The sequence below is a fragment of the Caenorhabditis elegans genome, chromosome V, assembly GCF_000002985.6.
Source record: "Caenorhabditis elegans chromosome V".
Classification (NCBI taxonomy): domain Eukaryota; kingdom Metazoa; phylum Nematoda; class Chromadorea; order Rhabditida; family Rhabditidae; genus Caenorhabditis; species Caenorhabditis elegans.
Genome location: NC_003283.11, coordinates 13,978,775 through 14,006,766, shown reverse-complemented (window position 1 = coordinate 14,006,766; position 27,992 = coordinate 13,978,775). Strand labels below are relative to the sequence as shown.

Here is a 27,992-nt window from a genome sequence, read left to right as displayed (position 1 = left end):
TAGTGCCTGAAATTATGTTTCACCTGTCGATTACTGAATTTTTGAGCTTTTGATCATAAAAAATAACTCTGGTTCTTTTGATTTCAAATCAGAATTGCATTCTATAGAAATTTATTTATTACACAACCGTAAACATGGATCACTTTACAGACCAGAAAATAGATTTGAAATTGCAAAAAAACAACTATCTCTATTAATTTCCTATTATTCAGGTGCGACATTTTGCGATTTTTGGTCCAAGAATACGATGCCCGGTATCTATGCGCTTTTTTTTTGTAAAATACAAACGAATGTGCGTCTTCAAAGAGTACTGTAATTTGAAATATGCGTTGCTGTGGAATATTTATCGACTTTTCATAGTTTTTCGATAACGATGTATTTATTTGAAAAATTTACTTAAAAAATTAAAGTACTATTTTTTGGCAGCAACGAAAGTTTGAACTTACAGTACTCCTTAAAGGCGCACATCCTTTTTCATTTAACAAAAGTTTGTCGTGTCGAGACCGAGTACCTGTATTTTTGGCAAAAAATCGAAACATTTCTTCTACCTTTTTCAAAAAAAAATGTTTCTATTCGTATTTTCCAAAATTTCGACATATAGTACTTTTCTCTTCAAATCCGTCGCTTTTTGTTCATTTTCTCTTTCGTTTTCACCGTAAAGCTTCCAAAATGTTTCACGTTTTACAGGTTATGCAAACTGGAGTCAATTGCCAGTCGGAGGAGTACTGAATTGATGATTCCGAATGAAATGTTAGTTTTTTCTTTTGAAAAACTGCCGAAAATGTTTATTTTCAAGATTTTTCTAATTTTTAGCATTTTAAAATAATAAAAAATATAAATGTCTGTATTTTCAGATGTCACTCCTGCCGTTAAACACCTTATCAGAGGCGGGCTGCCTATTCATCGAAGCCCGTCTTCTCGGTGGTCCAGGCAACATCATATCACAGATTGGGCTCACAGTTGATGCTCCAAACACTTCTATAGCGGTTTTCTGTAAGTTTTTTCTTTCTTTTTCCATCAAAATCTTCTTGAAACTGGAAACTAACTTTCTCCCATCCACGAATGGGGTCAATGGAAATGAGAAATCGAATAAAAGAGAAACAATACTAGTTTCTTATGTCTTTTCATGCCTTTTCTGCGCAAGAAGAAGAAGCCATGAGGTGTCGGGTTTCACACGAAAAAGATAGGTCGACGAGCTTTTTTTGTTGGTTTCTTTTTTGGGATAAAGCAGAAATCGAAACTTCTATGCAGAGAGAAATAACAGGAAAAAAGGAACTCTTTCAAGAAATTTCATGCTCTCAAAAACGTAAAGGTTTTAAACTAGAAATATACAGTTTTAAATAATACAAGCTCCAAGAAAAATGTTTTCCGCTTTTTTTTTGTTGCTTTTGTAGACTAAAACGGCCCAAATTACTGAATTTCATAACGAGAACTTCTTAAAAATTTATAAAAAACATATCTATGGTGGTTCAAAATTTCGAAAAAAAACAACATTTTTCTGAAATTTCCAATTTTGTCAAGATTTCCATGTAACAGTGGTCAAAAATTAATTTTTGTTCAATTATTTCTCTCTTTTGCATTTTCAGTTTATTGTAACTAATGGTTAACTATAAAATTCCAAAAGCCGAGCAAAGCAAACTCGAATTAAATTAAAACAAAATAATTTCCTTTTCACCGCAAAAATAAGTAGTCAAAATGAGTGATTTAAGCCAGTAATTTCCTTTTATAAAAATTTTGGGCAGTTAGAAAAATATTTTTAAGAAATTTACTCTTTATGAACTCCGGTAATTTTGGCTCAATTCGAGTCTATTTGAGCAAAAAAAATCGAGAGACTGTTCTGGGATTACTGTAGTTTGTAGCAAAATGTTCAATAATTTTAAATTTCATTGGAATCAGAACAATTTCATATTCCTAGGACCCCTTTGTTATTTCTGTTCTCCATACTGACATCATATTTATCAGCTGTCAAAGGTCCAATGGTGTAATGGTGTCAGTTTCAACACGGGTCACTTAGTAGTCGACTCCGCCATTTCTGCTCCTCTTGCTCTCTCGTTCCGCGTCCCAAAGTTGTGTTTTTCCGTTCCCTTTCTTTTCAAACTGCGTCTTGCATCTTGTCCCGGCCATCTGTTTAGTGTCAATTCGGATTTCGAAATGAAATGAGCCGAAGCGGTCCTTCTCGCTGCTCCAAATTGAAATAAAAGTGCGTTGTGCTTTGAATGTTTCTGAATCTTCTCTCTCACACTCGTCTACTCCAATCAAATGAGGAACCGTCATGCTGTTTTCACATGATCTAGGAAAGCTTGTGGGGTAGAAGCTAAATCAGATGACGTCAGCTTTGTGCAACATTTATTGAAAAGACGCTTACCTACTCCCTTCCTTCCCCACGCAGAGCACAAGAGAATAATAATGTGTGCAGCTCTCGTTTTTTTTTGTGTTGCTTCTCGCCAAAAAATGCAGGAGGACTGAAGTGGATTTGAATTTTTGATTTCGGATTTTGGATTTTCATAGGAACTTCTGACTAGTAGACTACAATATATCTGAAAATTTTAAGCTACAGTAACCAGCTTGAATACTTGTAGAATGTAGAGATTTATAGATTCAAAGAATTTAAAATTATCTACAATGTTCCCCGTTCTCCACTTTTCATGATAGACTCATCGATCATAACCCACGAGTTGAATGGACGAACCATCTGGTTTACACGGCGCCACCTGCTCCCCTCTTCCTGTTTCACGAGAAGCTTGAGCACTCTCCCCATCATGACCTCTACGTGCATTTCATCGAGCTCTTCGTTGCAGTGTCATCCACCCTACTCGTTCTCTCAGTTCGCTGTTTTTTTTCCAGTGATAGTATTGTGGCGGACCTGATGTGTTTCGACAGAGTAATTCGAGAGGCGATGGAGAAACCGCCGAGTTGAGTGACGGCTCCCTGGAGAGAGTAGCGAAATGCACCCAGAATCTAAAAAGGATTGGGAAGAGAAAGGAAGAAAGAAACGATGAATAGATGAGCAAAAGAGAAACACTATTGTCTCTCTCTCTCTCTGTGGTATTTTCTCTCTAAACACCCCCAACAACACCAACGAGGTCCTTTTCTCATCTTCTTCCGCTATTCATTGACAACAACTATGTGCCACATTTGACACTACTTGAAAAAAAGGGAAAGGGTGCCTTTTTGTCAAATGTGCTAAAAGCAATAACATCCACATATTTTCCGTTCTACCTGACTCGAAAAGTCAGTGTTCTCACCCTCCGATTTTCAATTGTACGCCTCATTTCGTCGAAGGTCAACTGGATTGCGCGAAAAACAAGAGTCTGGACATTTGTTACTTGAAATGAGACGGGAAACAGGAAACATGGGAATTAAACAGAAAAAGTACCATTTGAAATGAATTAAAGCTGGAGTAGTGTGAATAGGGATTTTGCTCCAAAAATCAAAAGCGTCTTAAATTCATAAATACCACAAGAGAAAAACGAAAAAAAATCAAACTTCTAAAAACGAGATTTTTGAATTGCGACTAAACTCCCTATTTGAATGGTTCAAAAATGCATGTCGCTTCTCATTTTGGAAGAAATTTAAAAAAGATATTTCAGTCACATAAATAAATAAAAAATCGCATTATTAGAAGTTGGATTTTTCGTTCTTGCTCAGTTTTTTTTGTTTTTCTTTTGTAGGTTTTATGAGTTTGAAACAATTTTGGATTTTTTGAAGCAAAATCCCTATTTACAAAAATTCTGAAACTCAAAATAGTTGTCTCCAAAAAAAAATCCCCGTCCTCCGACTATATCCTAGGATCGTATCCGGGATTCTTGAAAACGGTGTTCTTGTTGGCCGATTGTTTTCTCCGTAAACAACAACACTGATAACAACATACGAACATGTGTCCGAGAGAGAGAAAAAGTGTTGGCAACAAAACAACAATTGGTCAGTAGCTGTGTCTCTAGGTGTTTACATAGAGTATATACCGTGTATAGTTATGCATATTATGTTCTCTCCGTAAAACCGATCCATCCTCACCTCGCCTCGTCGCAACCCTTATTAGTAATACTTCTGCGCCATTCACAGTTTCCGCGCGACACTGTGATGCCGCTCTCAATTTCGTACTTACTGCGTCTCTTCGTCTTTCTGATCGTCGTCTATGATCGCTTTTCCACTGTTCTCTGTGTCTCACTTACACGCCCCCATCTGCTTGATTTTCACGGTCTGCGTCTATCATTCAATCACAGTGTCTCTCTCGTGGGACGGGCGGGCGCCCTTGGGAGCTCATCGAGAGAAGAATCATCTTCTTCACCTATTCACCAAGTTTCAAATTGAGATTCTAATTTTCAGCGTCTGAAAATTCTGAAACTTCTGAATTAGCTTTTACAGAGAAATGGACGCCGCTGAAATTGAAGTGGCGTTCAACAACTCTGATATTGTATTTTCCCTATTTTCACCTTTTTCACCAACTAGAGCTACATTGAAAGGTAAGGAAATCTGGCTAAAGTTCGAAAATGTAATGAGATATCTAGATATTTCCTGTAGATTTTATAATATTTCATAGAGCCCTAACTCCTTTATAAGCTATTAGTGATGCAATCGGCTTCTTCCCATCATCAAGTAAGTGTTAGTATGTACGAGAAATGAGCAAACAAGCTGAGAAAAGTTTACAAGTGTATGAGAGAGAAACAAACGGATTTCCGAAGGAGGTTTTTTTTTTGCAAACCGCACGTTCAAGTGTCGAAGATCTTCAAAGCTTTTTTTTGTTTGAGGGCGTAATGAAAAAGTAATGGTCAAAATGGGAAACTCAAGTAGGGAGATTTTCTGGAAGTCTAGTTTACAAAAGATTCTGATTCCAGATTCAAACATCAGAAACCGTATTATTATTATTATTACAATATTTCAATTTTTAAAACAAGTCCAATGTTCGAAGCTCATGGTCAGTACAAAATCTCGCATCACTCGAACTGTGACCGATTACCGTAATCCCCTTTAACCTACTAGATCGTGCCAATTTCAATTTTTTCTGCAAAAAATGAAAATGCAACACACACTATTAAAAACTGTTTCTCACTGAGGCATTCCGATTGATAAAATACACATATACGCAATGTGGTTTTATCATCAGACGAGCAAATAAGTTTTTGTGTGTGTGTGTGTGTGCTCTCACCGAATGGGAGTACTATTGAAAACTGTTGCTCCTTCTCCGATTTCAATAAGTTACGTGATTTTGCGTGCGTTCGCACCTCATCGAATCCGTTAATACGATCAACTGTTATCGCGGAAATTCATATGGGAAATTGCGCGTTTCTCGATTAGGCACGTAAGAAAGAAGTAATGAGAAATGGCAGGAATGGTTTTTGATACCAATAAGGGTTTGGAGGGTTACTGTAGATTCATAATATACATCAGATAAGATTCACCAACTACAGTAACCTCGGCTTTTTAGGCCTATTATCGTTTGATCTTTGAAAATTGCGGTAAATTTACACGCGACTTTTCTACTGGAATCTCACAGTATCGTAATTCCGCGAAATTTTTACATGTCAGTTTAAAGGCACACAGTGTTTTCCGAGTGGGTCTCGCCACGGTATTCCGATTTAGAATATAAAGTTTATGAAATTTCAAATACTGAAGTTCAAAGAAAAATTCAGGGTTTATTACAAAACATGTAGCATCTTGTGTCACATTTCCGCGAACGGTAGATAATAAGGAAACTACAGTTACCATGGCTGTTATGAAAATTCAAATGTCTTTATTGACAACAGACTTAAATAAAATTTGAATAAACTAAAAATGACGTCATTGATTTCCAATTGAACTTTAAAGATATAATAATTTATTCACAAACTACAAACTGTTTAGATCTTTGATATGAAACAATCTATAAGACAACCTATCCATCTGAAATAAATATTTTCAAATTTCAGCTCGTACAAGTGGGGTTCTGCTCGTCGCCGGTGTAGGATCATTCTTCGCTTATCGAGTTGCATCGAATCTTCTAGGAAATCGATTTGTATGGGAATGTATGGATGCGCGGCGAGTAGATCAACTACCAACTGCAGATCGTCGACTTCTCTATTCATTTGTAAGTTTTTTATTCGAAAATCTTCCTATTAATAGAGATTGGATAACCGAATTAGTTTTGGGTGCGACACTGTCATTTCTGATTAGAATAGTTGTTGAATGATTTTTGCAAAAAAATGTTTCTCAAAGAACTTTCAAATATGGGTTTTGAACATTTTTGGACTATTAGAGAGTTAAAAATTCAAATTCCAGCAAAATTTGAAACTAAAAAAAAAGATTGCTGATAGATATTATTTTTGAATTCTGAAAGGCTGAAAAAATGCAAAAAAATATAAAATATTTTGAACGAATTTTTGAATTATTAAAAAAATTAAAAGGTCTGAAATTTTTTTTTTCAATTTCCGCGAAAATATCACTTTGTTTCAAAAGTTCTGATTATTGATTTTGATTTTTTCCCTTAAAAAGCTTGAATGCAAAATCTTTTATTTTAACCCAATTTTGAAGTTTCCGCAAATTTCTAAAAAAAAACAAAAAAAAACCAATATATTTTTTGGTTAGAAAACGCAAAAAAATCTAGACACTAGGTCATCAATTTGCGCAGAAATTCAAAAACAATTCAGACCTATCAATTTTCTTCTTGAAAAATGAAACAAATCAACAAAAAAATTTCAAAATTTTTAAAAACTGTTATATTCGGTGATTATGGTCTATTTTATATCTTTTAAAACAAAATCTTTAAATATTTGTATCCAATTTGTTGCAACTATTAATATAGAAGCCGGGAGCTCATACACATTTAAAATCTATTTATCACTCAACTTTCCGGTGATCTTCTCATAATTGATGTGACACCTCTGTAAATCTTTCCGGCCACCCGTCTTCTCCAGAAAATATTACACTATACTTAACAACACAACCAACCAACAGAGTATAATTGAATTGAATCTCGTCAAAACTTTTGTGTTCAGGCCGCCGCGGAAGAGGAAGATGCGGAAGATGACGAAGACGCCGAGGTTGATGCAGAACACGGTGGAATACGGAGACGACGAACAGACAGTGAAGGATCAAGAATATCTGTTGGACAGGTCAGTCATGAGCAGCAGCACGATTTCCGAGCGAAGATCTCGTCGAAAAAATGTTTAATAGAAAATCGAAAAAAAAAACATCAAATTGTGTTTTTGTTGATAAGAAAACATAATTCACGAAAAAGAAATGAAAAAAATCCAAAACTTGAAGCTATTTCTTAAAAATCAGATATTTTTCGAAATATCGGGAATCTAAAAATCTTGAAAAAAAAACGAGAATTTTCGATTTTGCAATTTTTTTCAGAATTAGTCGAAAAATCAGGACACGAACATTTTTCATCCTTCAATATTCCGGAAAATCGAAAATTTAAAAAAAAATCAGTAAAAAAAAATATAGTAGCCTTTTCGGAATTTTTTTTTGAAATATCGGAAAATTTTTAAGATACAAAAATTTTTGATTCTTTATTCGAAAAATCGTCACCATTATATCTGATCAAAGCGATGTAATAAAAAACGCATAAACTTTATCATAAAATGCGATGTAAATCGTAAAACGATGAAAAGCGCGCTCGTTTCAAACAACAATGACATCGTAAATCTTTTGGCCCATAAACACACTATACACCGATGTTTCTAAAACATACAATTGTTTCAGGCTTCCCTCGGACGATTAAATCGAATACGAAAGTCCACGAGGACCCCACGTGGATTACTTGGAAGTCTTCAGGAAACGCCACGAAGACGGGCTGGAATTGTTAGTCGACAGTCTTCTAGACATTCGGTGGCTTCTGGTGAGATTTATGCTTGAATAGAGATGAAAATTTATAGAAAAAAACAGGAACCACCTTTTTTTTAACTGATAATAAATCATAATATTTTCAAAAAGAATACTTGAAATTTTCAGTAATTTTGGTAACTAAAGGCAAGTTTTGCGATTTTCGCATAAAAAATACGGTATTTGGTCTCGACACGAAAAATTTCTGGTTTAGAACAAATGTGCGCCTTTAAAAAGTTAAAATACTGTAAGTTCAAACTTTCGTTGATGAGGAATTTTTATCGATTTTTAAGATTTAGATTGTTGTTAAAAATGTATTAATTAATAGAAAAGAAGAAAAATTAAATTAAAAACACAAAAGGTTTCACAAATCGTGAGAAAAACTTTAAAAAAATCCATGAAAATTCCACAGCAACAAAATTTTGACCTTATTGTACTCCTTAAAGGCGCACACATGTTTGTTTTTATCGTAAATGTCGTGTCGAGACCAGGTACCGTATACTTTGAAGCGAAGTTTCGCATCTGAGTGTGAAAAGATGCGTTTATTTATCAAAATTGCATAAAATTTAAATAAAGACAATTATCAAATTTCTGAAATTCTTTTAGAAACCTAAAAATGTTTTTTTTCTCTTTTTTTTTTAGAAAATTACTTGTTTTCGCTCTCTTTCTCATAAACTAATGGGGTTATTCAAGTAATGTAGCAAAATGTATTTTAATACATTTGTGACGTCACAAAGGTATTTAAATACATGTTTTTATGTATTTTAATACAGTTGTGATGTAATTTTTCTACACTTTTTAATTTTCCAACACTACTTGAATAACCCCATAACAGAATATGATAAATATAGATTTTTTTAATTTTAGAAAACCAGTTATTTAGGTTTTTATCTGTATCGAGTATTCAAATTATTCGAAATATTAATTCTAAAGTTATATTCTCTACAATATTTTTTCGAATAATTTGAAATTTAATTCCCTCTTAAATTTCTTAAATTAAATTTCAGGTCACTCGTTAGCTTCAATTCCATTTTCCTCGAACTCCTCTGTCAAATCAGCATCATTTCGAATAGTTTGGGAAGGATCTCAACCATCTTGGGATGATTTTGACACTCCAAGCACTTCTGCAGGAGTTCAGAGAGGAACTCCCGGAGCTCCACAACCAAGTGTGCTCAGTCGATTGGGACACGTGGCTTCCACTTCGAGTTTGCGACGATTCGAAGATGGGCAATCTGTTGGTGATTTATGCAGTGTATTCAATGATGTACGGGTTTTCAAAAAACGAATCAAATTTGTGTGTTTTATTTCAGGTGATGAGTGTCAGGTCACTGGCAGAAGGAAGTGACGATCCGTTGTTGGATGATGAATTTAGATATGACGTTAGTTGATAATTGAACTGACAAAACATTTTAATTTTCTGGTTTTTAGGAAGAAGATTCTGATGGGATATGGAAGAAATGTACCGACGACGCTAAATATATGTATCAAAGTATTGCGATTGAAGCCAGTGAAGCAGGCTCTGAAGGTGGTGGATCGCCGATTAAACGACAGTTACTTGAACTGTAAGTTTTAGTTATTTTCTTGGAAAATTGAGGTAGATCAAGAATTTACTATAAATATATGAAATGTCTTCCACGAGAAAGTCCTGATTGCAATGTTTCGTTTTCCCTATAATTTTCGGAATAAAATATTCGTTAACCTCTTAAAACGGAATAAACAAAAAAAAAATTTTCCATTTTTCGGTTTTCTGAAAAAAAAATGGAAAAATGGTCGACCACTTAATTTTTAATTGCGAATGAATATTTTTGCAGCGGAATCGACAATGACGACGATCGAACCGAAACCCTCTTATCACCTCCAGATTCCGAAGGGGCCATGTCACGAAGTCAGCATTCAAAAGGACAACGTTCTTCTATGTATGATTCTGCAATTGGGGCTGAAATTTCGAGCAGTGAAGAGGGATCGACGTGTCCTAAAAGGTTTGATCTCTTAAATTTGGCTAAAATGAAGAAAAACATTTTTACGGAGGCTTTCACAATATTCCGACCGTTGAATAAGAATTGACACATGATTTTTTATTTATTTTGTTGCAAAATATAGTAATTTTTCAGTTTCTCAAACTTTTTTGGAAGTTTTCTTAGTCTATCAAAAAAGTGTTCCTTCGAATTAAATGGTTTAAATACTTTTGAATATTTAACACACTAGGGATTTACAAAAAAGTGGCAATTACTGAGTTTTTGCCACTTTGTGAAAACTATAGCACTGTCGCATGTTCGAATCCCTAGAGGTTTGAATAATAATTTTTGGAACATAAGCAGAACATTTTTCTTGCAAAAACTGAGGTTTTTGCAATTTTCAAAAATTCTTATAAGTTTAAAATTAAAAAACAATGTGGTGCCATCGGCACCAAATTTAATTTTAAAAAATTTATAAAACTAATTTTTGTACCCCAAAAAATGATGCTCTTGGTGTTATTATGATAAAAACCACGTCATATACTAGATTAGAACTTTTTTCCTGTTTTGAACAAGGCGAATGAATAGAAAAGTAGATCCCCATCCCGAATTGGATTATGATTATGCTGATTCATTCTCTTCTTTTTTTGCAGAAAAAAAAGTAATAACTGCGTCATGTTTTCCGTTCCAGAAAATAACAGGAAGATGACATTTTTGCAGAAAGAGCTCAAAAGTTGGAATGAAGCACCGAAAGTTTTTTTTGGAAATCCCACTATTGTCTATTTCAGTGAATCAGGAGAATTCGTCACTTGAAAAATAATAATTATTATAACATGAAAAATCTTAAAAATCACGCATATAAAGGTTTCAGAATAAAATTTTTATAATCTGAAAATGTGAAAATGACAAATTTTTCAAGTTTCAAACTGTGCACTATTAGAAACATCCGAAAATTTCAAAGCTGATCATTAAAATTGACATTTTTTCAGATTATACGTTCTCCAGGAATCCGATAACATGTCAATTGTAGCTCCGTCGTGTGCTTCACTGGAATGGTGTGATGATATTGATCGTAACGGACCGAGTCGTATTGGATTCGATGAAGAAGGATCATCACCACAAAGACTTCGACGAGCAAACCTTGATTGGGATCTTGAATCAGAAGTTGCCGTTCAACGAGCCCTGTCAATTGCTTCTTCATCTGTAACGCGGGAAATTGAGCCAAAGTTTGCTCCGAAAATGTCGAGAGATTTGATGGTGATGGCTTGTGAAATTTTTCAGCCATATTCACCACCATTTAGGGTGAGAACTTTCAGAAAAACTTCTTAAGTATGGGGTTATTCATGTGATGTCTAAAAATGTAAAGTAATGTTTTATTGAATTAAAACAAATTTTTTTTGACACAATTAAAGACAATGGCCAAAAATGCAAAAAAATGAATACTTTTTTAAATAGTTTTTTACACACAAAAATAGCCCTCTTAAAAATTACGGATTTGATTTTTTTTAAAAACCAATATCTATTTTGTAAGTCCATTTTACCTCGAAAAGGTTTTTTTGCTCGTCTGGTTACTTTCTCCAACTTTGTGCAAAATGGAATTCTAATTAATTTTAAATGGTGAAAATGTGAATGTGCTTTAATCGATTAAAAAAAACATTCACAATACATCATCAAAATTGTTGAGAATTTGAAAATCCTTCAAGTTTTTTCAAAAAAAAAAAAAATTACACCATTTCAAAGTTATTACAGGACCTCCAAACCATCTATCATAAGCGTCGTCTGAAACGAGTCGCCGTTCCGAGTGTCACCGAATCAAATGAATCATGTGTTTCTCTATTCATGCGATCGGCTCTTTATCACAAATGTTCACTTCTTCGCGACGCCACGTGGTCGATTATTGAAAAGGTGAGCAATTTCACAAAAATGCCAAAAAAATTTCCGCATTTGAAAGTACCCCCGTGTGCTTAAAAAATGGAATGAAATTTCAAGAATAACAAGATAAAATGAACAAAGCACCCATGCTCTTTTGATTAAAAATGGGTCCCCATCGTTTTTTGAAAATTCAATTTTTCTTCCAATGACACATCCACCGGATTTCTCAATTAATTACGTGCGTTATTGTCGTTATTGAAGCCAGTTGTCGAACAAAAAAGAAAATAAAAAGCGGATTAAAGTCGTCACGATTTGACTTCGGTACGAATTGTTTTTTTTTCTAAAAATGAGAATACATTTGTTTTTCGAAATTTTCAGTGAATCATTCATAGAGTACTACTGTAATATTTTGTTCTAGAGAATCTAACCACTTTATGTGATTTTTCATGCTCTTTGAAGTTTGTTTGAAAACCTTTAAGTTCGCAGATTTTTACATTTGAATCCTCCGATGCCAAGAAACCCCGCGATTATTGAAGAAAGCTGTTTTCAGCTCAAGAAATGACAGAAAATCTAGAATAGCTTCTTATCCCATTTGGATGATTGGAATATCACGATCTGGTATCAAATACCCAAACAATAATAAAAGATTATAGAACATTTAGGATATTTTTAGTTTTTTCTTGCGTTTCACCACCCACCACACCTTTGACGTGCTTCTTGAATAATATCTTGAAAAGTGCAAGTTGGCTCCGCCAGACAAGGTTTCAGATGAGAAGCATCATTGCACAATATCTAGAAGCTTCGTCCCAATTAGAAGATGTGTCTGACGTATTGAATTCTGCTGAAAAGTCAATAATGTCAGCTCTGATGATTTCGACGTCTTGGTTATCATTAACTCGTCTGCTAAAGTTCAGAATCACTAGACCGGTTAACCTGAATGTTATAAATGGAATAAGCGAGGATTCGTGCTCATTCCCATATTATCATTAAAATGCAAATTGAATGCCACTAGTTTTGCAGGGGAAATAATTTATGTGTATCCATTGCTCATTGCCAGATTGATCATTCAGATGCATCGAAGAATTTGTGTTCGATTACTCTCATCAGCAAGATCTCATTAATTTTGCAGAATAACCTATGTTGCGTTGTATGTTCTTCGTTTTTAGCTTTTCGCTTTTTGGCAAGAAGAGCCCGTGACGTAAACAAGACCTCACACGAAGAATACTTTATGAGTTGTATGGGTGATGTTGGACGCGCACGGCGATCAACTCTTCAGGGCTCATTTATTTACTGTTTAAAAGTTTGAAAACCAAAGTTAGACAGTTGGAATGATCTAGAATAATGAATAGCTTCTTTGGTCTCTATACGTCACACATATATTTCATTTTTTGGTGGATCTACAAATGGAATAATCTAATCGGATTAAGAATGGAAAGCAATAATGGATGTCAGTTAATCCGGCATTTATACAATCAAGATGAATGGGTATAATCAGAAGATTTACCTACGTCGAAGGAGCCTCTTCATGATATCTGAAAATAGTCGGCTAACTTATAGTTGGGAGAGTATGTATACCATAGTCTTTGTTCACTTTTTCTTTCAAATATTCGTAAGCAATCGATCATTTGAAGATTCTGGGATTATGGAACAACTCAGAATACTGCAACGTTTCTCATCTTTATTCAGTTCGTTTGTTCAATTATCAGAAATGGTCATTATCACGGGTTCAAGGAAGAAGAAAATCAGGAATTATTCAAAAATGGGGATTATAGGAAAAGAAGACTGGCGACATCCCGACGAATAGCATATTATTGGACGAAAGGATTCAGGAATTAGTAGAAGACTTCTGGCATCGGGAGCTTATTGAAATCGAGGAAGGTTGTAAATCCTTTTGGTAGATTGCAACCGTCTCTTTTGCACAAACAACGTAGGCTGACCTGAGATGGATGGTTTGCAGCGTGGAATTGGAATGCCTGAAGTGATTTTATATAAGAAACCGATTCCTCCAATTATATTAAGCCTGATAATATTGAACCTACCTCTTGTAGACAAACGTTGATCACAGCGTGTCCTGGGATTGGATTTCCGTACATGGCCAAGATGTTGGTGTAATCATCGGAATCCATTTGAACTCCATTGACGTAGTACTTGTTGTAGTCCTTTGGGTCTGGCATGTAGCTACACAACTCGTAGATCGGCTCGCTCATCGTGTATCCTTTTGATGGATTGTTGACATCAATCGGCTCCCAGCACCGAATGCTCTTTGTGAGTTGATCGTGAGCATCTTGAACGGTGTTCTTAGCAGTTGAACGAACACTGTAACCCGAGGCCAGGACGAGTGAAGAGATGAGAATAACAGTTGGAGTGTTCAACATGTCGACCGTTTCAGTGAGATCGAAAAAAAGAGATCGGCAGATGTCCGAGTGACTCGAAGTAGTGATTAGCCCTACTGCCAACTCTGTTTATATGATGAAGCTGAAATGGGCGGAGTCAGTTTTTTAGTAACGAAAGGCGGGCTTTGAACAGAGCTGGAAAATAGGAAAAAGGAGGTGGAAAAGAAAAGCTGAAGATCAGGAGGTGTTTTTTAGAAACATGTGACAGATACGGGTGATAATGTTAAGATAAATGGTCAGCTCATGTTTTGATTAAGTTAAAAGTACATAAGGATCAAGGGAAGAATGCCAAGTTATGTCATATAGATAGTAAGGTTTTCAGAATGAGGAGATCGGAAAAAAATAACACGGATATCCCTTTATTCACTAATTGGGGTTTTTGACGTGTACTTATTTCACTAGGGCTGTACAAATCGGCGTCCGGTCGTCCGATTTTGACACCACCGGACGCACTGCGTCCGGTTTTGGGGTAGGTTTCCACGGCGGCCGACAATTTCCGAGTTTCGCCACTCACTATACTTAATCAGCAGTTTTATAGTGAGTGGCGAAACTCGGAAATTGTCGGCCGTCGTGGATAGCTACCCCCAACCGGACGCATGTGCGTCCGGTTCGGACGACCGGACGTCCGGTTGTACAGCCCTATATTTCACCGTACCAAACAGGGCGCCATTTGAGATCATTCTACACAGTGCGATCTTCCCTACTGTTGATCAGAACTCTTTTTGACTCAGCGATTCGGTGTTCTTTTGCCTCTTGACGTGAATGATTTCAGTTAGCCTCTACTAATTAGTTATCCGCATCGCTACCAGCACCAAAAATATTTCTGAACTCTTCTGTTTTGTGAGCCACAACGTTGACTCATTATTTGAACGACCAAATTTTGGAGTTAAAATTTTTTTAAAGACAATCTGCACGTTTAGTGATTGATCTACCACGCCTTATGAGGTGATCATTTGAATGTTTGCCAGTAGCTTTAAAGAGACATTTGATAAAGTATAGAAGATCAACAAATCGTTTTGTACTTTTAAATATGTCTCACTTCAACGAATGTAACTTTTCTAGTCGGCATTCCCATCCGAAAAAAACCGAAAAGTCCGAGCTCCCGGGCGTCACTGTTAATCTCAATTTAATCCTAGTGAATCTTAAAGTGTCCAGGAACCACACAAAATGAGGAATCCAATTTTCAGCGTGAAAATTTCAAATTTTTGAGAGGTGTGGAAGTGGCACATTTGCGTGTGAAGAACGCTTCTGAAAATGATTGAATGGTCACGAAGATGCTCAAAAAGAAATTTAAAAAAATGGCAAAAGTACATCTTGTGCCCTTTGCACTTTTCACCCAATTTCTTGTTCTGATTTCATTATTGACGTCAATAAAGGAAGAAGGACCCTTGTCAAATGACCCTATATCTGGTATCATTCTGACTACATTTTGTTGCAGATAGATCTGACCTGTGAAAAAAGTGGAAGTATTTAATATTCTGTCTTGTGATTTTTGAGCTCAAAACCCCAAGTGTCCACAGTTTCAGAAACTGTCGACTAGCTGGAAAAAGGAAGAATAATGCCTGTGAATAATAATAATGATTATTATAATACGTCAAACGAGACAGTTTCCTTTCAAATCAACATGTCTACGATATGAGAATAGGAAATTGAATCACTTTATAGGATTACAGTAAAATCCGATGTATGAGAGGAGAACAACAAAACAAAAACCACGCAAAAACTGGCTTAAAGTAGACTTATTCTTATGGGAGGCAAATTTTATAAACCCGCGCGATTTGGTAGATTACTTTCTAAACAAAATCTCCGAGTCCAGAAATTATTTTTTTTGGAGATTAAAACTAATATATGTTTATTTTCCAGCGATTCGACAATGCAGTCCAAGAATGCGATTTTATGAATAAATGGCCAGGCTACAGTCCGTCTTCAATGCGAAAAGATCTGAAAAAGTTGCATGATTTGGTGAGTTTCAACAGAAATGCTTCGACCACACTACATTACTCAACATCACTACAATTTTCCCACGTTTACAAAAAATTTACTAGAAAATTTGGTCTTTCGTGTGATTCTTCTACAAACTATAAGTGTGACTTGTTTCAAAGAACGACAACTTTTTCTTTGAGTTTTTAGTTTGAAATGTCATGTATCCCGGTTACCGGAAATGCTAAAGTTATCAAATTTCATGAAATTCAATTATAAAAATTTGGTTTAATTTAATGTCCGGTGGCATTTTAATAAACTTTTGATAGAATAGTTTAGTTAAATTACATTTAAAAAATGAATAAGTAGAAGTATAGATAAAAATACCATTGAAACATACTAAACATGCTAAAAAAATTTCCATAAAATTTCAATCTGAAAGTTTTTCAGTTCATTTTTCTCAGATTTTGGGTAGAATTTCCCCAAAACCGGGCTTTTCAGATTTTTGATTTCCACTCAAATCTGCCAAAAAAATTCTTATAAAACAAACACATTGTTTGCATTGTTTGCATGCATTGTTTTTTTTCTTGTATACATTGTTTTCTAAAATGTTGGGGAAAAATTGATTTTCGTCGATTTAATTTTCAAAATCTGAAATAAAGGTCGCTGGCACTGAACTTTTTTAATGTCGTGATTTCCGACGATTTTCTACGCTCAGCATGGCTTCTTTGTTTCCGGTAGTTCACTTTTTCTTTTTTAGAACAATAGTTTAATTATTCCTAGAAAAAGAATGAATTTCTACGAAAACAAGCCATAGTTCAAATTGATGTTCAGTGATGTTAGATGCTGAAGGACTATGCCTACGCAAACGCAACTTTATAAAATCTGCAATGATCTGACCAATCTTACGATTACTTTCAAATCATACATCGACACCATAATTCCATTCATTTTCCAAATGTTTCAGGCATCAACTGATTCGTTATCCGGACTTGAAGAAGATCACCATAAAGCCTACCAAGTGTTGATGGTTCTCGAAGCGAAGAGAGCGTATGACGAACGACTTGCTGGACTTTTCTGTGAAGATTGGTTCAATGTGGACAGTCCTGCAGACATTTTCAAGATTCTCGTTGACCGAGGAGATGACGATTTACCTCCAAAGGTATAGATATGGAATTTGGAATATTTGAAATGCGCGCAGACTAATTTGAGCGGTTAAGCCGATGTTCGCCGACGAATTTAGAGGATTTTGAGAGCTTGATAATATTTTAGATTAATTTGCAAGTTTGCCTCTGTTGAAATAAGAAAGTTACCGTATGTTACCGTATGGGACAAGTAAATTTCGTGTTACTTCCCAAGACTCAAAATTCCCCCTAACGGCACGTGGTGTCAGGTTGTCCCATTACGATTTGATCTACAAGGGAATTTTCCCAAAAAAAGTAACGTTAGCACGCTCTGAACCATGCGAAATCAGTTGAGAAGTCTGCGTCTCAACTCCCGCTTTTTTGTAGATCTACGTAGATCAAACCGAAATGGGACACTCTGACACCATGTGTAATGGCCAAATTTAGGATAAAAACTAAATTTCATAATTATCCAACTTCATTCATCGTGTTTTGAATATGTTGAGAATTATGCAAACATTTTGAGAATTTTCCAAAAAATACCTATTTTAAACAGAAATCTCGGTCATTGCAATGTCTTTTCGTTGGCTATTTTTCCATGATATCTGAAAAGACCAGCTTCATAAATACTGATGCTTGTTTTTCCACCTCCAATACGTTTCTAAGTATACCTTCAGCATCATCACCCTAACCTCCCAATTTTTTTTTTCAAATCTTGCAAAAATGTGGGAGTTGGTTATGACGCTTATCCGGTGACAACGCAGGAGAAAAGTCGATTCTGACCGCATTTAAAAACCTTTTACCAATATTGCCCTTTTGAATATTTATAAATTTGCACCAAAAATTACATGAAATCACTTTTAAATTTAAGAAATCTGTGATCTGAAATCACTAGGATAATTTTTAAAACGAAATGAAGCTGATTCATAAAATATAGAACTCTTGTGCACCTATGATGTAGCCATCAAATCAGAAAAAGCAGTTTCTTGTTTTTTGTGCTCATCAAAATCAACCAGATGTACTGCATAATCTCGAACTTCTTTTGTTCTTGAATTGTGATGACACAACGTTTTCTTTGTTATCATAAGATTTATTGTTTTATACTAAGAATAAATTATTACGTAGGCAAGAATACTTTACTTTATTGAAATTCGTTCCAAAGCGAGAGCTTTTAGAAATTTGAAGCGTTCTTGGAAAATGACCAACTTTTGAATTAGATTAAATTATGTTTTTTTTTCTCTCACAATTGAGCAAAATGATCAGTTTTTGTTAGATTTCATGGATCTTTCAAAACATTTACAAAACAAGTGTGACGATGTCTCACAGCGTCATAAGAATGATCAGGCGAATTTTGCACAGTTCATTGAAACTGGTGGGTTAAGAGCAACACATCTAAGAACTTTTGCATTAGTAGTTATTTTACTATTTTAGGAAAGTAGTGCGTGACTTTAAGAATACCCAAAATGCCCTTTACTTAGTTATTCGCACTTGGAAAGTTTCACTGGAAATAGTGCATTATACCGTAAGATGGAAAATGTGCCTGAAAAGTCTAAGTTTCTTGATAAAAATCTCAAAAAATGTTTTTAATAGCTCTGTATTCCAGCTACTGTGACAAGAGCACATTGGCAAAATTTCTGATTTTAGCGCAATTTGGTCTTTTTTCGAAATTTGATCCGCCATAAAACCTTTTTGGATTTTTTTTGAGAAGTCTCATTACAAAATTCAGCCGTTTTGTGTCAGTTTCAGTCTATACAAGCCTTTAACTAGAAACAAAATTTCAAAATGGAACTTGCTTCATAGTTTACCATATTCTCATTTCAGATTCTCTGGAACATTCTCTGCCGAATCAGTGGCGTCTCCATCGAAATCATTGATGCCCGTGGACTATCCGAACATCCAAAAATCAATCGTTTTTCTGCATCAGCATCACCTATATCTGCGCCTTGTCTAACATGGCTACGCCTTGGAAAACGTCCGGTTCCCCTGTTCTACATACCGGACGATGAATAATAACTAGGACCCTCTTTTTGTTATTCGTAACTTGTAAAACGGGCTTATAATTTTCACCTTCTTTTGTCATCTTGAAAATACTCAATTTTTCTGTATTTATATCGGGTAATCAAAACTCTAATTCAATAATTTCCTCAACAAAATTTTTTATGTGTTTCCCTTCACCTGTTCGATCCTGCAACCCCATCCCAGTGTAGGAGGCTCTTTTCAACTCGAGGAGCTCTAAGAAATATCGAGTTTTGTTCAATTTTTCTCCCAAACTTTCCAAATTTTTCATGTTCCCGGTGCCAATTCACCCCCACTTTCCGTAGGTTTTCCCTCCATTCTCGCTGGTTCAAAAGTTTCTGTATTTTTTGTAGAATTTTAGGTCTCGTAGCGCTTTTTTTCTGAATTCATAGGCAATTCATGTTATCATTATTTTTTCTCACATTTTATGACTGCTTTCTTGACAATTTGTTAATGATTTCTTGAAAGATTTTTATCAAGTTTATCAATTTTTTTGATGAATGATTAGAAATTTTAAATTTAATAATGTTTTTATACTAGAGAAATCCCCAGAGACAGAAAACTTTAGTTAGAGTTCCCCTGATTGGTAGCACACAAAAAGAGCTTATCAGTAGAACTGTCACATTCATTTAGAGATCATCAAAAGGAACAAAGGAGCATACACATAAAAAGATAAGATAAATTTAAGAGAAATGTTGTGATGGAATGTTCTGTAGTGGAGTAGTATTATGACATAGTTTCGAGTCTTCTGGTGTTGGAGATTGTACTTCGGCACGTGGGCGTCGGTTTCTTTTCATTATTGTTTTACGGCACAACTCGGCTGGTCTTTGAATCCCATTTTTTCGGAAGTACAGGGAGCAACCGCTGAAATTAATTTTAAATGTGGTGTGTTTGTAAATGCGCTCAATTGTATTTTCAGTTTTTACAGATTTTTGAAATCTTTTATTTTATTTGGGACGAGAGTTCCTAGGGGTGACGCCTGGAAAACGTCTCGGAGGAAGAATAATCAAGAACATTAAGAAAGTAGAGCTTCCAAAACCCCTGCCTGCCTGCCCGGCCTTAAGCCGACCACCGCCTGCCTCGTGCCTTCACCCACGCCTTCTCCTAAAATACACCGGAATTTTTTCACATTTCTTTATTTAATTTTCATAAAATGATAAATTTATGAATTCATGGCAGGTTTCAAACAGGCGTCTAACCCCCGTCTCACCTCGCCTGAACTAGCCTTCAAAAACAAATGATGTTTCTCTCAGGGGCTCCGCTAAGATTACGGACGTCGTTAAAAAATTTTCGAGAATTTTTTTTGGAACAACTAAATTTCTTGAAAAAATAGAATAGTGAATTATTCAAAACTGATTTTTTTTTCTATTTTGAAATAAAAACTACCTATCTTATTCATTTTTAATTTCAAAAACCTCAACTCACTTGCACTCAATAGCTCCTGAATCAGTTCTTCTCCATAGAGTTGTCTCACGAGTTCTACAATTTGGATTGGAGCAGACAGAGTTCGTGTGGAACGTTGAGGGCTGAAAATGATAAAATAAAAATGATTCTGAAAGTGAAGAAAACCAAACCTTTTTGTTCACAATTTTGCGATTTGTAGAGACTGGTGGAATATTTTCGATTTCCTGTTGTTGATAGTCTTGTCCAATTTGGGGATACTGTTGTGAGTAGCAATTCATCATATCGAGACTTCCAAACATTGGATGCACTGGTGTCGATTGTTGTGCTGGATCGTACGATTGAACTGCAAAATTAATTATTGCCTAAATATTTGGTTCCACTTCTTTAAAAATTGAAATTTTCAACACTTCGACAGTCCAATACTATACCAAATTTTACTTATTGTGTGTGAAGTTTGACGTTGCAGGCTACAAACTACGAAAACTACAAACTACAAAGACTAGAACCTATGTAGCATCTTAACCAAATATAGCAACTCAAAAAGAAAATTTTCAAATTCCAACGTTTGATGAATTTTCTAGGGAATCAGCGGAGAACGAATATTCAAACTCCGGCTGTTTTCTCAGAATGATCGAATTTTTCAATTTAAAAACTTTCAAATAAACTTGATTATTATTTATCAAAATGTTAAAAATGTCTAAAAAATCTATATAAAATTCAGCGTAGAATTTCAGTCTTCGAGGATTCAAATTCATGAGATGCACATGGAATGCTCAACAACTTAACCAAATTGCTTTGAGTTTTCGGAAATTATGAAGTATTTGGTTCATTTGAAGTGCTTGAAGCAATTAAAAACAAAATGCCTACTTTTAATTTTGCTAATAAAGCCTCGAAAAAAGCGAGAATTTCCCAAAAAGAAAGTTAAACCTTACCAAAGTATTGCCCAAAATCATCAAAATATTGATCTCCACCACCATATTGAACTGGAGCCTGTTGGTACATTTGTGTAGCATCGAGTGGCGAAGGATTTCCATGATTATCCGGAAAATGCATTTCATGGGAATGAACATTTCCATCCTTGTCAATGACTCCATAGGTATATGGAAGATGGGGAGATGGAGATGAAGAAGACGATTGATACATATTGTAGATAACAAATGAGAATGATACTCTTGATACGATTCTATGCACTGATGGTCGGTCCCTTTGCAAGCTCCGCCTATATTTAAGGTAGGGCGGAGCAAACTGTATAGGGTGATGGTCTTCGAACTCGTGTGGCGGGAAGTATACAGTTCAACTTGGCATTGTTCAAAGAAATACAGAACCTGTCCGCCAAAAGGTATACTTTTCCGTCTCAGTGTGCCGGCTGAACGTTCTCAATCGTTTTATATTTTTCTTACAAATAAGTAAAAAATGTTAAAGATAGCACACAAAAAATTATAATTTTTGAGGCCTTAACAGTTTTTCAATGTAAAATCTTTTCTTTCTATTAAAAATGGAATCCACAAGATACGGAAAGAGCTACAAGGTTGACCAGTTGCAACTTAACAATAAAACGATAACCACAAATATTTTTTCTAATTTAATATTTGGAGTAATCGGTTATTAAAATTATTGAATCGGTTATTGCAATTGAAATTGGATATACCCTCGAAAAAACAGTTTCTCGTAGAATTTTATGAACATTGCTAACAAGTATGGCTGTGGTGCAACAATTAAAATTTAAAAATTATTGCAGTTTTTAGTGATCCCTGGAAGCCAATAATTTCAAAACTGAAATATCTGCAAAAAGAGGTAACGTGACTTGAAAGTTGTATTTCTTCTTTTTGAATATCATAGTAAAAGCAAAACTTGATTACTTTTTACAACACTGCTTTTATTCAAATGACTTAAATATTCAAATCATTTTTTAGTTCTTCATAAATGTACACCCGTCAAAATTGTAGTCTCCGTAAAGATAAAATTAGTAATCTTCAGTTGAAAAAATGAGTTTGAAAACTTGGAATTCCTATTGAAACTTTGCTCACAAATATATTCGTACTGCATGTCATACTAATAGATAATATACTGGAAACCATTTTAAATATTCCGCCGATATATTTTTCTTAATAGAAGACAGTTATCTCCAGAGTCATAAATCGAATCCACCTCTAAAAAGCACGCTTTGTTCTCCGACAGACGGAGCTATTGTTTCAGAAAAGGGGAAAGGAGCAAATCTTATCTTATATCCTTCAAAAATACTTTTCTGTATCTTGAAACAAATGTTTTTTACGACTTAACTTAAAGGTGGGGTACAAAAATTGCAGACTTTGCATTTTTAGACCCAAAATGGTCCGAAACTACCAAATTTCGTAAGACGTTCTGAAAATGTGTCAAAAAAAGTTATGCCCGCTCAAAGTTTTGGAAAAATGGCCTGTTTTTAGCTAAAATCTCAAATTTTGGCAACTTCTCGGTGTCTCAGCGGTTGGAACTTAATTTTTATTTGATTATCGTCTTTTAATGCACGTTTTGGCAATTTATTAGGTGTTATTTCGTTGATTGAGATGCTTTTTCAGTCGATGCGGGTACAAATACGATAAAAGTTTGTGCCCGCATCGACTGAAAAAGCATTTCAATAAATGAAATAACACGAAATAAAATGCCAAAACGTACATTAAAGGATGATAATTTAATAAAAATTAAGTTCCAACCGCTGCGACACCGAGAAGTAGCCAAAATTTGAGATTTTAGCTAAAAATAGGTCATTTTTCCAAAACTTTGAGGCGCCATAACTTTTTTTTGAATAATTTTCAATACGTCTCATTACGAAATTTGGTAGTTTTGGACCATTTTGAGTCTAAAAAAGCAAAGTCTCCAATTTAGGTACCCCACCTTTAAGTAATTTTATGTGATTTACCAGCAAAAAAAATTAACGGAAAAATAAATAAAATGGTTGACCCAAATTGAAAAAAAAAACCAAAAATTCATTAACAATTTGCACTTCTTCATCTTCCCTCGGAATATTTAGTTTCAAATTTTCCTCTAGTCTTCAGGGAATGATCTCCTTTGGGTTACAAATGGCGCTCCTTTTCGTCACTCATACAAGTTCAAACTACACACTAGGTTTGATCTACAGAAAATGCGGGACGTTTACACGCGTTCAACGGTGTTGCGTAACAAACATGCATCGAACTCTGCTGTTATTATACCTCTTACTCACCATCTTTGTTTTTTAATCAGCTTCTAATTTTCGTTGGCTTCTTATCAATGGCGTTTAAATCGATGTGCACTTCCTAAATTTTCGTTTCTTACAGTTCGCTCCTTCCTAAATGCCAGTGGTCATCAATTTCCAGAAAGTTGGAACCTTTAATAAGCGTCGAGACAAGTTAGTAATAACTATACTTTAAAAAAATACATATGTATATTCTTTTAGGACAGCAGAGCCCGGTGGCCTTCCTAATCAACTAAATGAACTCCGATCCTTTTATGGAAAACTGGACGAGCCGCTTGATTTAATGCTAGGATGTGAGGAGTTCCGTGATGAAGGAATGGGAGATTCATTCCATTCAATTTTCAATTTTGTGAAGAAAACTTCTGAAAGAGGAACTCCGTTGACAAAGGTATGTTTCTAGGTAAAATTGAAAACAGAAGGAAAACGTGCAATGACGTAAACCTGAGAGGGACTTCAAATGTCTGTTTAAAAAATGAATACTGGAAACATCCACTTGCACTAAAGTAATAATTTTAAGGTGATCGGAGCAGACTTCTTCTCAAATCGTCATATTCTAACATTACTTGCAACTTCTGCCTACAATCCAGTCAAAACAGAAATCATTGCACTTCGCAAAAATGATTCATTTTTCTGCATAAAAACGAAAAGGATACTCCGAATAAAGGAATGGGATATAATTTTGAAAAATACATGACGTTGAATGAAGATGGAGAGCTTCGAAATCCGAACGAGAAAGTTTCGAATGCGGAATGCTCGAAGGTCGTTCTTCGAACAACATTCAAGAATGACGATGAAAAACTGAAAGTCTTTTATGCAGCTGAAGTAGATGCTATCAACTCGAGTAAGTTTTTTATTTATTGTTAATTATAATATGTTTTTCACAAAAATGCATTCCTACAATATCTATATCTATATAGCATATATCTCGCCACGTTTCGTACCGTAACCTACTTTTCATTCTGTCAACGGTACGATCGCGGTTACACATCTCATATGAGATGGGGAATAGTAACGTAAAAAACTAAAGTTAAGTCCGAGAGTACTCTACAATAAGATACGTTGTTTACGTAGCTAATTTTTTACAGAAAAGAAATTCGTCGAGCTGAAAACAACGGTTTTTGGAAAATGGAAGTGGTTGGAGCGAAATAGTCTGAAAAACTATTTTCAGTCGTATATTGGCAATGTTCCATGCATCATTATTGGCCAAAAGAACTTTGACAACTATGTTCAGAGAGTGAGTTTTTACTGCTGATCTACAAAAAAGATTTAATTCTAGGTCGATACGTACTGGACCAACAAGATTCCTGAAATGGATGTCAAATGGGATCCAAATGTGTGCTTGGAGAAGCTATTCAATGTCCTCTCAACTATCAAGTCGAAGCTCCAGTATGATGATGAAGCTATTTCTGTTAAATTAAACGGTCAACATATTTTTTACGAGAGTACGAACGCAGGAGATTGGAATTTTGTAGATCCTTCTTTTCTGGAATATTTCGAGTAGTACTTTTGTATTGCTATTATTTTTCTCTTGTAGATCTGCCCAGTTTCCTAATAATTTTGCCGGTTGAAAAGTTGAATAAATACCCTCATGCTTCGAACATATTTTATCACAATTGAAATAACATAACAGTAGTACGAGAAAAGATCAAACTGGTCAACTCGCCTTCCCAGAGAATACATAATTTGAAATTATGTATTTTTCTAGATTGTTTTCTTGATATAATTATTGCCAGCTTGACAACTTTACCTTTTTAAAAAGAATTTGCTCCATCTAATCGTTGGTTACTGTAAGAACACATAGACACGGTTGGTTTTATTCTGAAAACTAAAATGTTCGATCAATTTTAGAAATACTATATGTATCATGTAATTGAAAAAGTCAATGTGACTTCATACATATATGAATAAAACAAATTGAATTACAAATGTACATGTTAATATCGTTTCTCGCTACCAGTTCATCCGATTTTTAGTTTTTTCGATTGTGAAGTCTCGTGAGAAAATACCATCCTTACGGTATCCATTTGTCAAATTTCAAAAATGAAACTATCCACCGAAGCAGGAGTTAGATTTGAAAGATTTTTTTCTACTCACTAACCATTTCTGTGTTGACCTCAATGAATTACACACCGATGATTGTTTATTTATGATAAGAGAGCATATTCAATTCCAGCAAAAACCTCACTTCGTTGGTTTCCTCAGTCTTAAACCAAACTTTCGCAACAAATGTGAAGGCATAGCAAACCCCGCCTCCTTTTTGGAATATTTATGCTCGCCGCAAGTTGTGTGTTTCACTTGTTTTATCACACCCTTGCCAAAATATTATTTCAGAATTGTCTCAACTACAGCATCAAAAATGGCAGTTCAAGTCAAATTCGAACAAGTCGGGACTTACTTCAAGCAACATGACAAGTGAGTTTCTAAGAATTATGTATAATAAACGAATATTTGCATTTTCCAGGAAAGCAATCCCAGGAAAACTCCCAAATCGGCTGAATGATGATCCGGATCTTTATGGGAAGCTGAAATATCCTCTCGCTCTTTCTCTTGGCTGTAAAGATTTCAAAGACGAAGGAGGTGGCGATGTTTATGAATCCATTTTTGACTTCACACGAAAAACTGCCAACCGAGGAACTTCCTTGAAAGAGGTAAAACATAAATAGACTTTATGGTTTAAAAGAATTGAGAATTTCAGACAATCGACGCCGATATTTTCTCGAACCGATCCAATCTGACAACAATAGCGACAGCATCGAAATTTAATCGAGAGCCTTCTGAAATTATTGCGCTCCGGAAGAACGGCGTTATTTTTCTCTACAAGAATGAGAAATCGTATGAAGGCAAATATGGAGGTGGCTACAATTTTGAAAAGTATATGACCCTGAACGAAGTAGGACATCCCCACAATCCAAACGAAAAGGTATCAAATGCGACTTGCTCAAAAGTTGTTCTCCGAACGTCTTTCGTAAGCAGAAAAGAAACAATAAAAGTCTATTACGCTTCTGAAGTTGATGCGGTTGACAAAAGTAAGTTTTGAAATATTGAGTAAATACAATTAAAAGAAGTATCTACAGATGGAAATTTCGTGGAGATGAAATCTACCAAATCGGATCATGGTAAATGGTTACACTGGAACAGCCAGAAGCACTACTTCCAATCGTTCCTTGGAAACGTTCCAACTATCCTAATTGGACGAAAGGATCAAAATGACTGTGTGTACCAGGTAAGTGAGTTCTTATGTTACATTTAATTCTCCAACTCAAATTTCAGGTTGACAAAATCAAAACTAGCGAAATTCCGAAGATGGATGTGAAGTGGAAGGTTCAGAATTGCCTTGCACAGCTGTTCACAGTGCTCAATAAAATCATGTCAAAGCTTCCAGATGATGATCAAGCTATTTCTGTTAAGATTGCTGATGGTGAAATTAGTTACGAAAATGCAAAGGCTGAAGATTGGAATTTTATTCATCCTTCTTTCCTGGAGTATTTCGAACGGTGATTGTTTTCAAATTTTTGTTATTTGTTTTCATTTACATACTGTTCCAACGCTTCCATTAAATTTGCAATAATTCTATCAACCTCTATCTTGAATAAAGTTACCTAATCAATTTTTAAAACTTTTCTAACGAAATCATTGCTTCCAGTTTCCAGACCCAGCGAGTTAGCAGGATGTACATATATGCGCAAAGTGTTGAGGAAAAAACTGCAACGGTTTTGTCTTGTATCACGCGCACGAGGTCCTTTTGCCATTTGGCCTGCAACATGAACTGGGGAGGGGAGAATTCGTATGATATCCCATGAGTTCTAGAGGGAGCCTCCAGTAGACAAATGGTCATAACGTCACATCTTGTATCGGTAATGTTTCCCCCGTATAATAGCTCTGCTCACTCGCTTTGACCTGCTGACGACTCTGCTGGGACACGTGTCCTTCTCTTTTGGTCCGGGCTCAATATCTCGTTGAGAGTGGGGCAACATTTCACAATTGATAATTGATTTTCTACACAATCATCGTGACGTCAGACTCTCTGAACATAAAAAAGATTTGCTGCAATTTTTTTCTCAAACAAAAAAAATTCTAAAACAGATGGTTAACATTTTTAACAAAGTAGAACTACGAAAGACCCCAGATGGCCAAATTACTTGAACCTTACCAAAATTGTCCTATTTGCGATATAAGAATGTTGCAAACGCTGGTTTCAATTTCTCGATAAGTTTAATGTATTTAAAAAATCGGAGAAATGTTCTCCTAGACTTCCCAATAAACATTATACAGAACCACATTAGTACCTATGTAG

General features: G+C 35.1%; 4 protein-coding genes and 1 pseudogene across 7 annotated transcripts; 3 read left to right on the top strand and 2 right to left on the bottom strand.

Moving 5' to 3' along the window:
- Positions 1-854: 854 nt before the first annotated feature.
- Positions 855-19,603, top strand: ric-7 (the record flags this gene model as incomplete). 3 transcript variants are annotated; one of them, NM_001047668.6, is made up of 13 exons in its annotated part: positions 855-993; positions 5,907-6,064; positions 6,972-7,088; positions 7,684-7,819; positions 8,811-9,067; positions 9,114-9,182; positions 9,232-9,365; positions 9,615-9,782; positions 10,748-11,060; positions 11,508-11,663; positions 15,887-15,985; positions 16,911-17,105; positions 18,889-19,601. In NM_001047668.6, the coding sequence occupies 13 exons, from the start codon at positions 855-857 to the stop codon at positions 19,075-19,077; spliced, it is 2,130 nt and encodes a 709-aa protein (NP_001041133.1). The 3 variants fall into 3 exon arrangements, with proteins under 3 accessions (NP_001041133.1, NP_001041132.1, NP_001294709.1); NM_001047667.5 differs by lacking the exon at positions 855-993 and adding an exon at positions 4,219-4,463 and having other exon boundaries at positions 18,889-19,603; NM_001307780.3 differs by lacking the exons at positions 855-993; positions 5,907-6,064; positions 6,972-7,088; ... (5 more) ...; positions 10,748-11,060; positions 11,508-11,663 and having other exon boundaries at positions 15,920-15,985; positions 18,889-19,077.
- droe-4 (dietary restriction over expressed) lies at positions 13,291-14,111 on the bottom strand. Its single transcript, NM_074076.5, has 2 exons — positions 13,670-14,111; positions 13,291-13,603 (listed from the first exon to the last, which is right to left on the bottom strand). Exons 1-2 carry the CDS (start codon positions 14,003-14,005, stop codon positions 13,463-13,465), a joined length of 477 nt encoding a protein of 158 aa, NP_506477.1. The 5' UTR covers positions 14,006-14,111; the 3' UTR covers positions 13,291-13,462.
- An 89-nt stretch (positions 19,604-19,692) lies between the features above and the next one.
- Positions 19,693-21,639, bottom strand: end-1 (GATA-type domain-containing protein). The gene is made up of 4 exons (NM_074074.3): positions 21,420-21,639; positions 20,658-20,830; positions 20,509-20,609; positions 19,693-19,947 (listed from the first exon to the last, which is right to left on the bottom strand). The coding sequence occupies exons 1-4, from the start codon at positions 21,628-21,630 to the stop codon at positions 19,767-19,769; spliced, it is 666 nt and encodes a 221-aa protein (NP_506475.1). The 5' UTR covers positions 21,631-21,639; the 3' UTR covers positions 19,693-19,766.
- Positions 21,640-23,795: 2,156 nt separating this feature from the next.
- T26F2.2 lies at positions 23,796-25,199 on the top strand (annotated as a pseudogene). Its single transcript has 5 exons — positions 23,796-23,851; positions 23,900-24,086; positions 24,216-24,539; positions 24,784-24,932; positions 24,975-25,199. Coding segments are annotated over exons 1-5 (941 nt in total).
- Positions 25,200-26,029: 830 nt separating this feature from the next.
- Positions 26,030-27,305, top strand: eol-1 (Decapping nuclease). The gene is made up of 5 exons (NM_001129551.5): positions 26,030-26,110; positions 26,160-26,346; positions 26,394-26,724; positions 26,773-26,921; positions 26,969-27,305. The coding sequence occupies exons 1-5, from the start codon at positions 26,055-26,057 to the stop codon at positions 27,194-27,196; spliced, it is 951 nt and encodes a 316-aa protein (NP_001123023.1). The 5' UTR covers positions 26,030-26,054; the 3' UTR covers positions 27,197-27,305.
- The last annotated feature ends 687 nt before the right edge of the window (positions 27,306-27,992 follow it).

What these genes read in the sequence shown, in the direction of transcription:
- end-1 (NM_074074.3), bottom strand. Translation starts at nt 21,630, where the DNA reads ATGTATCAATCGTCTTCTTCATCTCCATCTCCCCATCTTCCATATACC. An exon ending in TGATTTTGGGCAATACTTTG is followed by an intron (nt 20,831 to 21,419) that starts GTAAGGTTTAAC and finishes TTAATTTTGCAG; the next exon opens with TTCAATCGTACGATCCAGCA. An exon ending in GCAAAATTGTGAACAAAAAG is followed by an intron (nt 20,610 to 20,657) that starts GTTTGGTTTTCT and finishes TATCATTTTCAG; the next exon opens with CCCTCAACGTTCCACACGAA.
- eol-1 (NM_001129551.5), top strand. Translation starts at nt 26,055, where the DNA reads ATGGCAGTTCAAGTCAAATTCGAACAAGTCGGGACTTACTTCAAGCAA. An exon ending in TACTTCAAGCAACATGACAA is followed by an intron (nt 26,111 to 26,159) that starts GTGAGTTTCTAA and finishes TGCATTTTCCAG; the next exon opens with GAAAGCAATCCCAGGAAAAC. An exon ending in GAGGAACTTCCTTGAAAGAG is followed by an intron (nt 26,347 to 26,393) that starts GTAAAACATAAA and finishes TGAGAATTTCAG; the next exon opens with ACAATCGACGCCGATATTTT.
- droe-4 (NM_074076.5), bottom strand. Translation starts at nt 14,005, where the DNA reads ATGTTGAACACTCCAACTGTTATTCTCATCTCTTCACTCGTCCTGGCC. An exon ending in TCAACGTTTGTCTACAAGAG is followed by an intron (nt 13,604 to 13,669) that starts GTAGGTTCAATA and finishes AAATCACTTCAG; the next exon opens with GCATTCCAATTCCACGCTGC.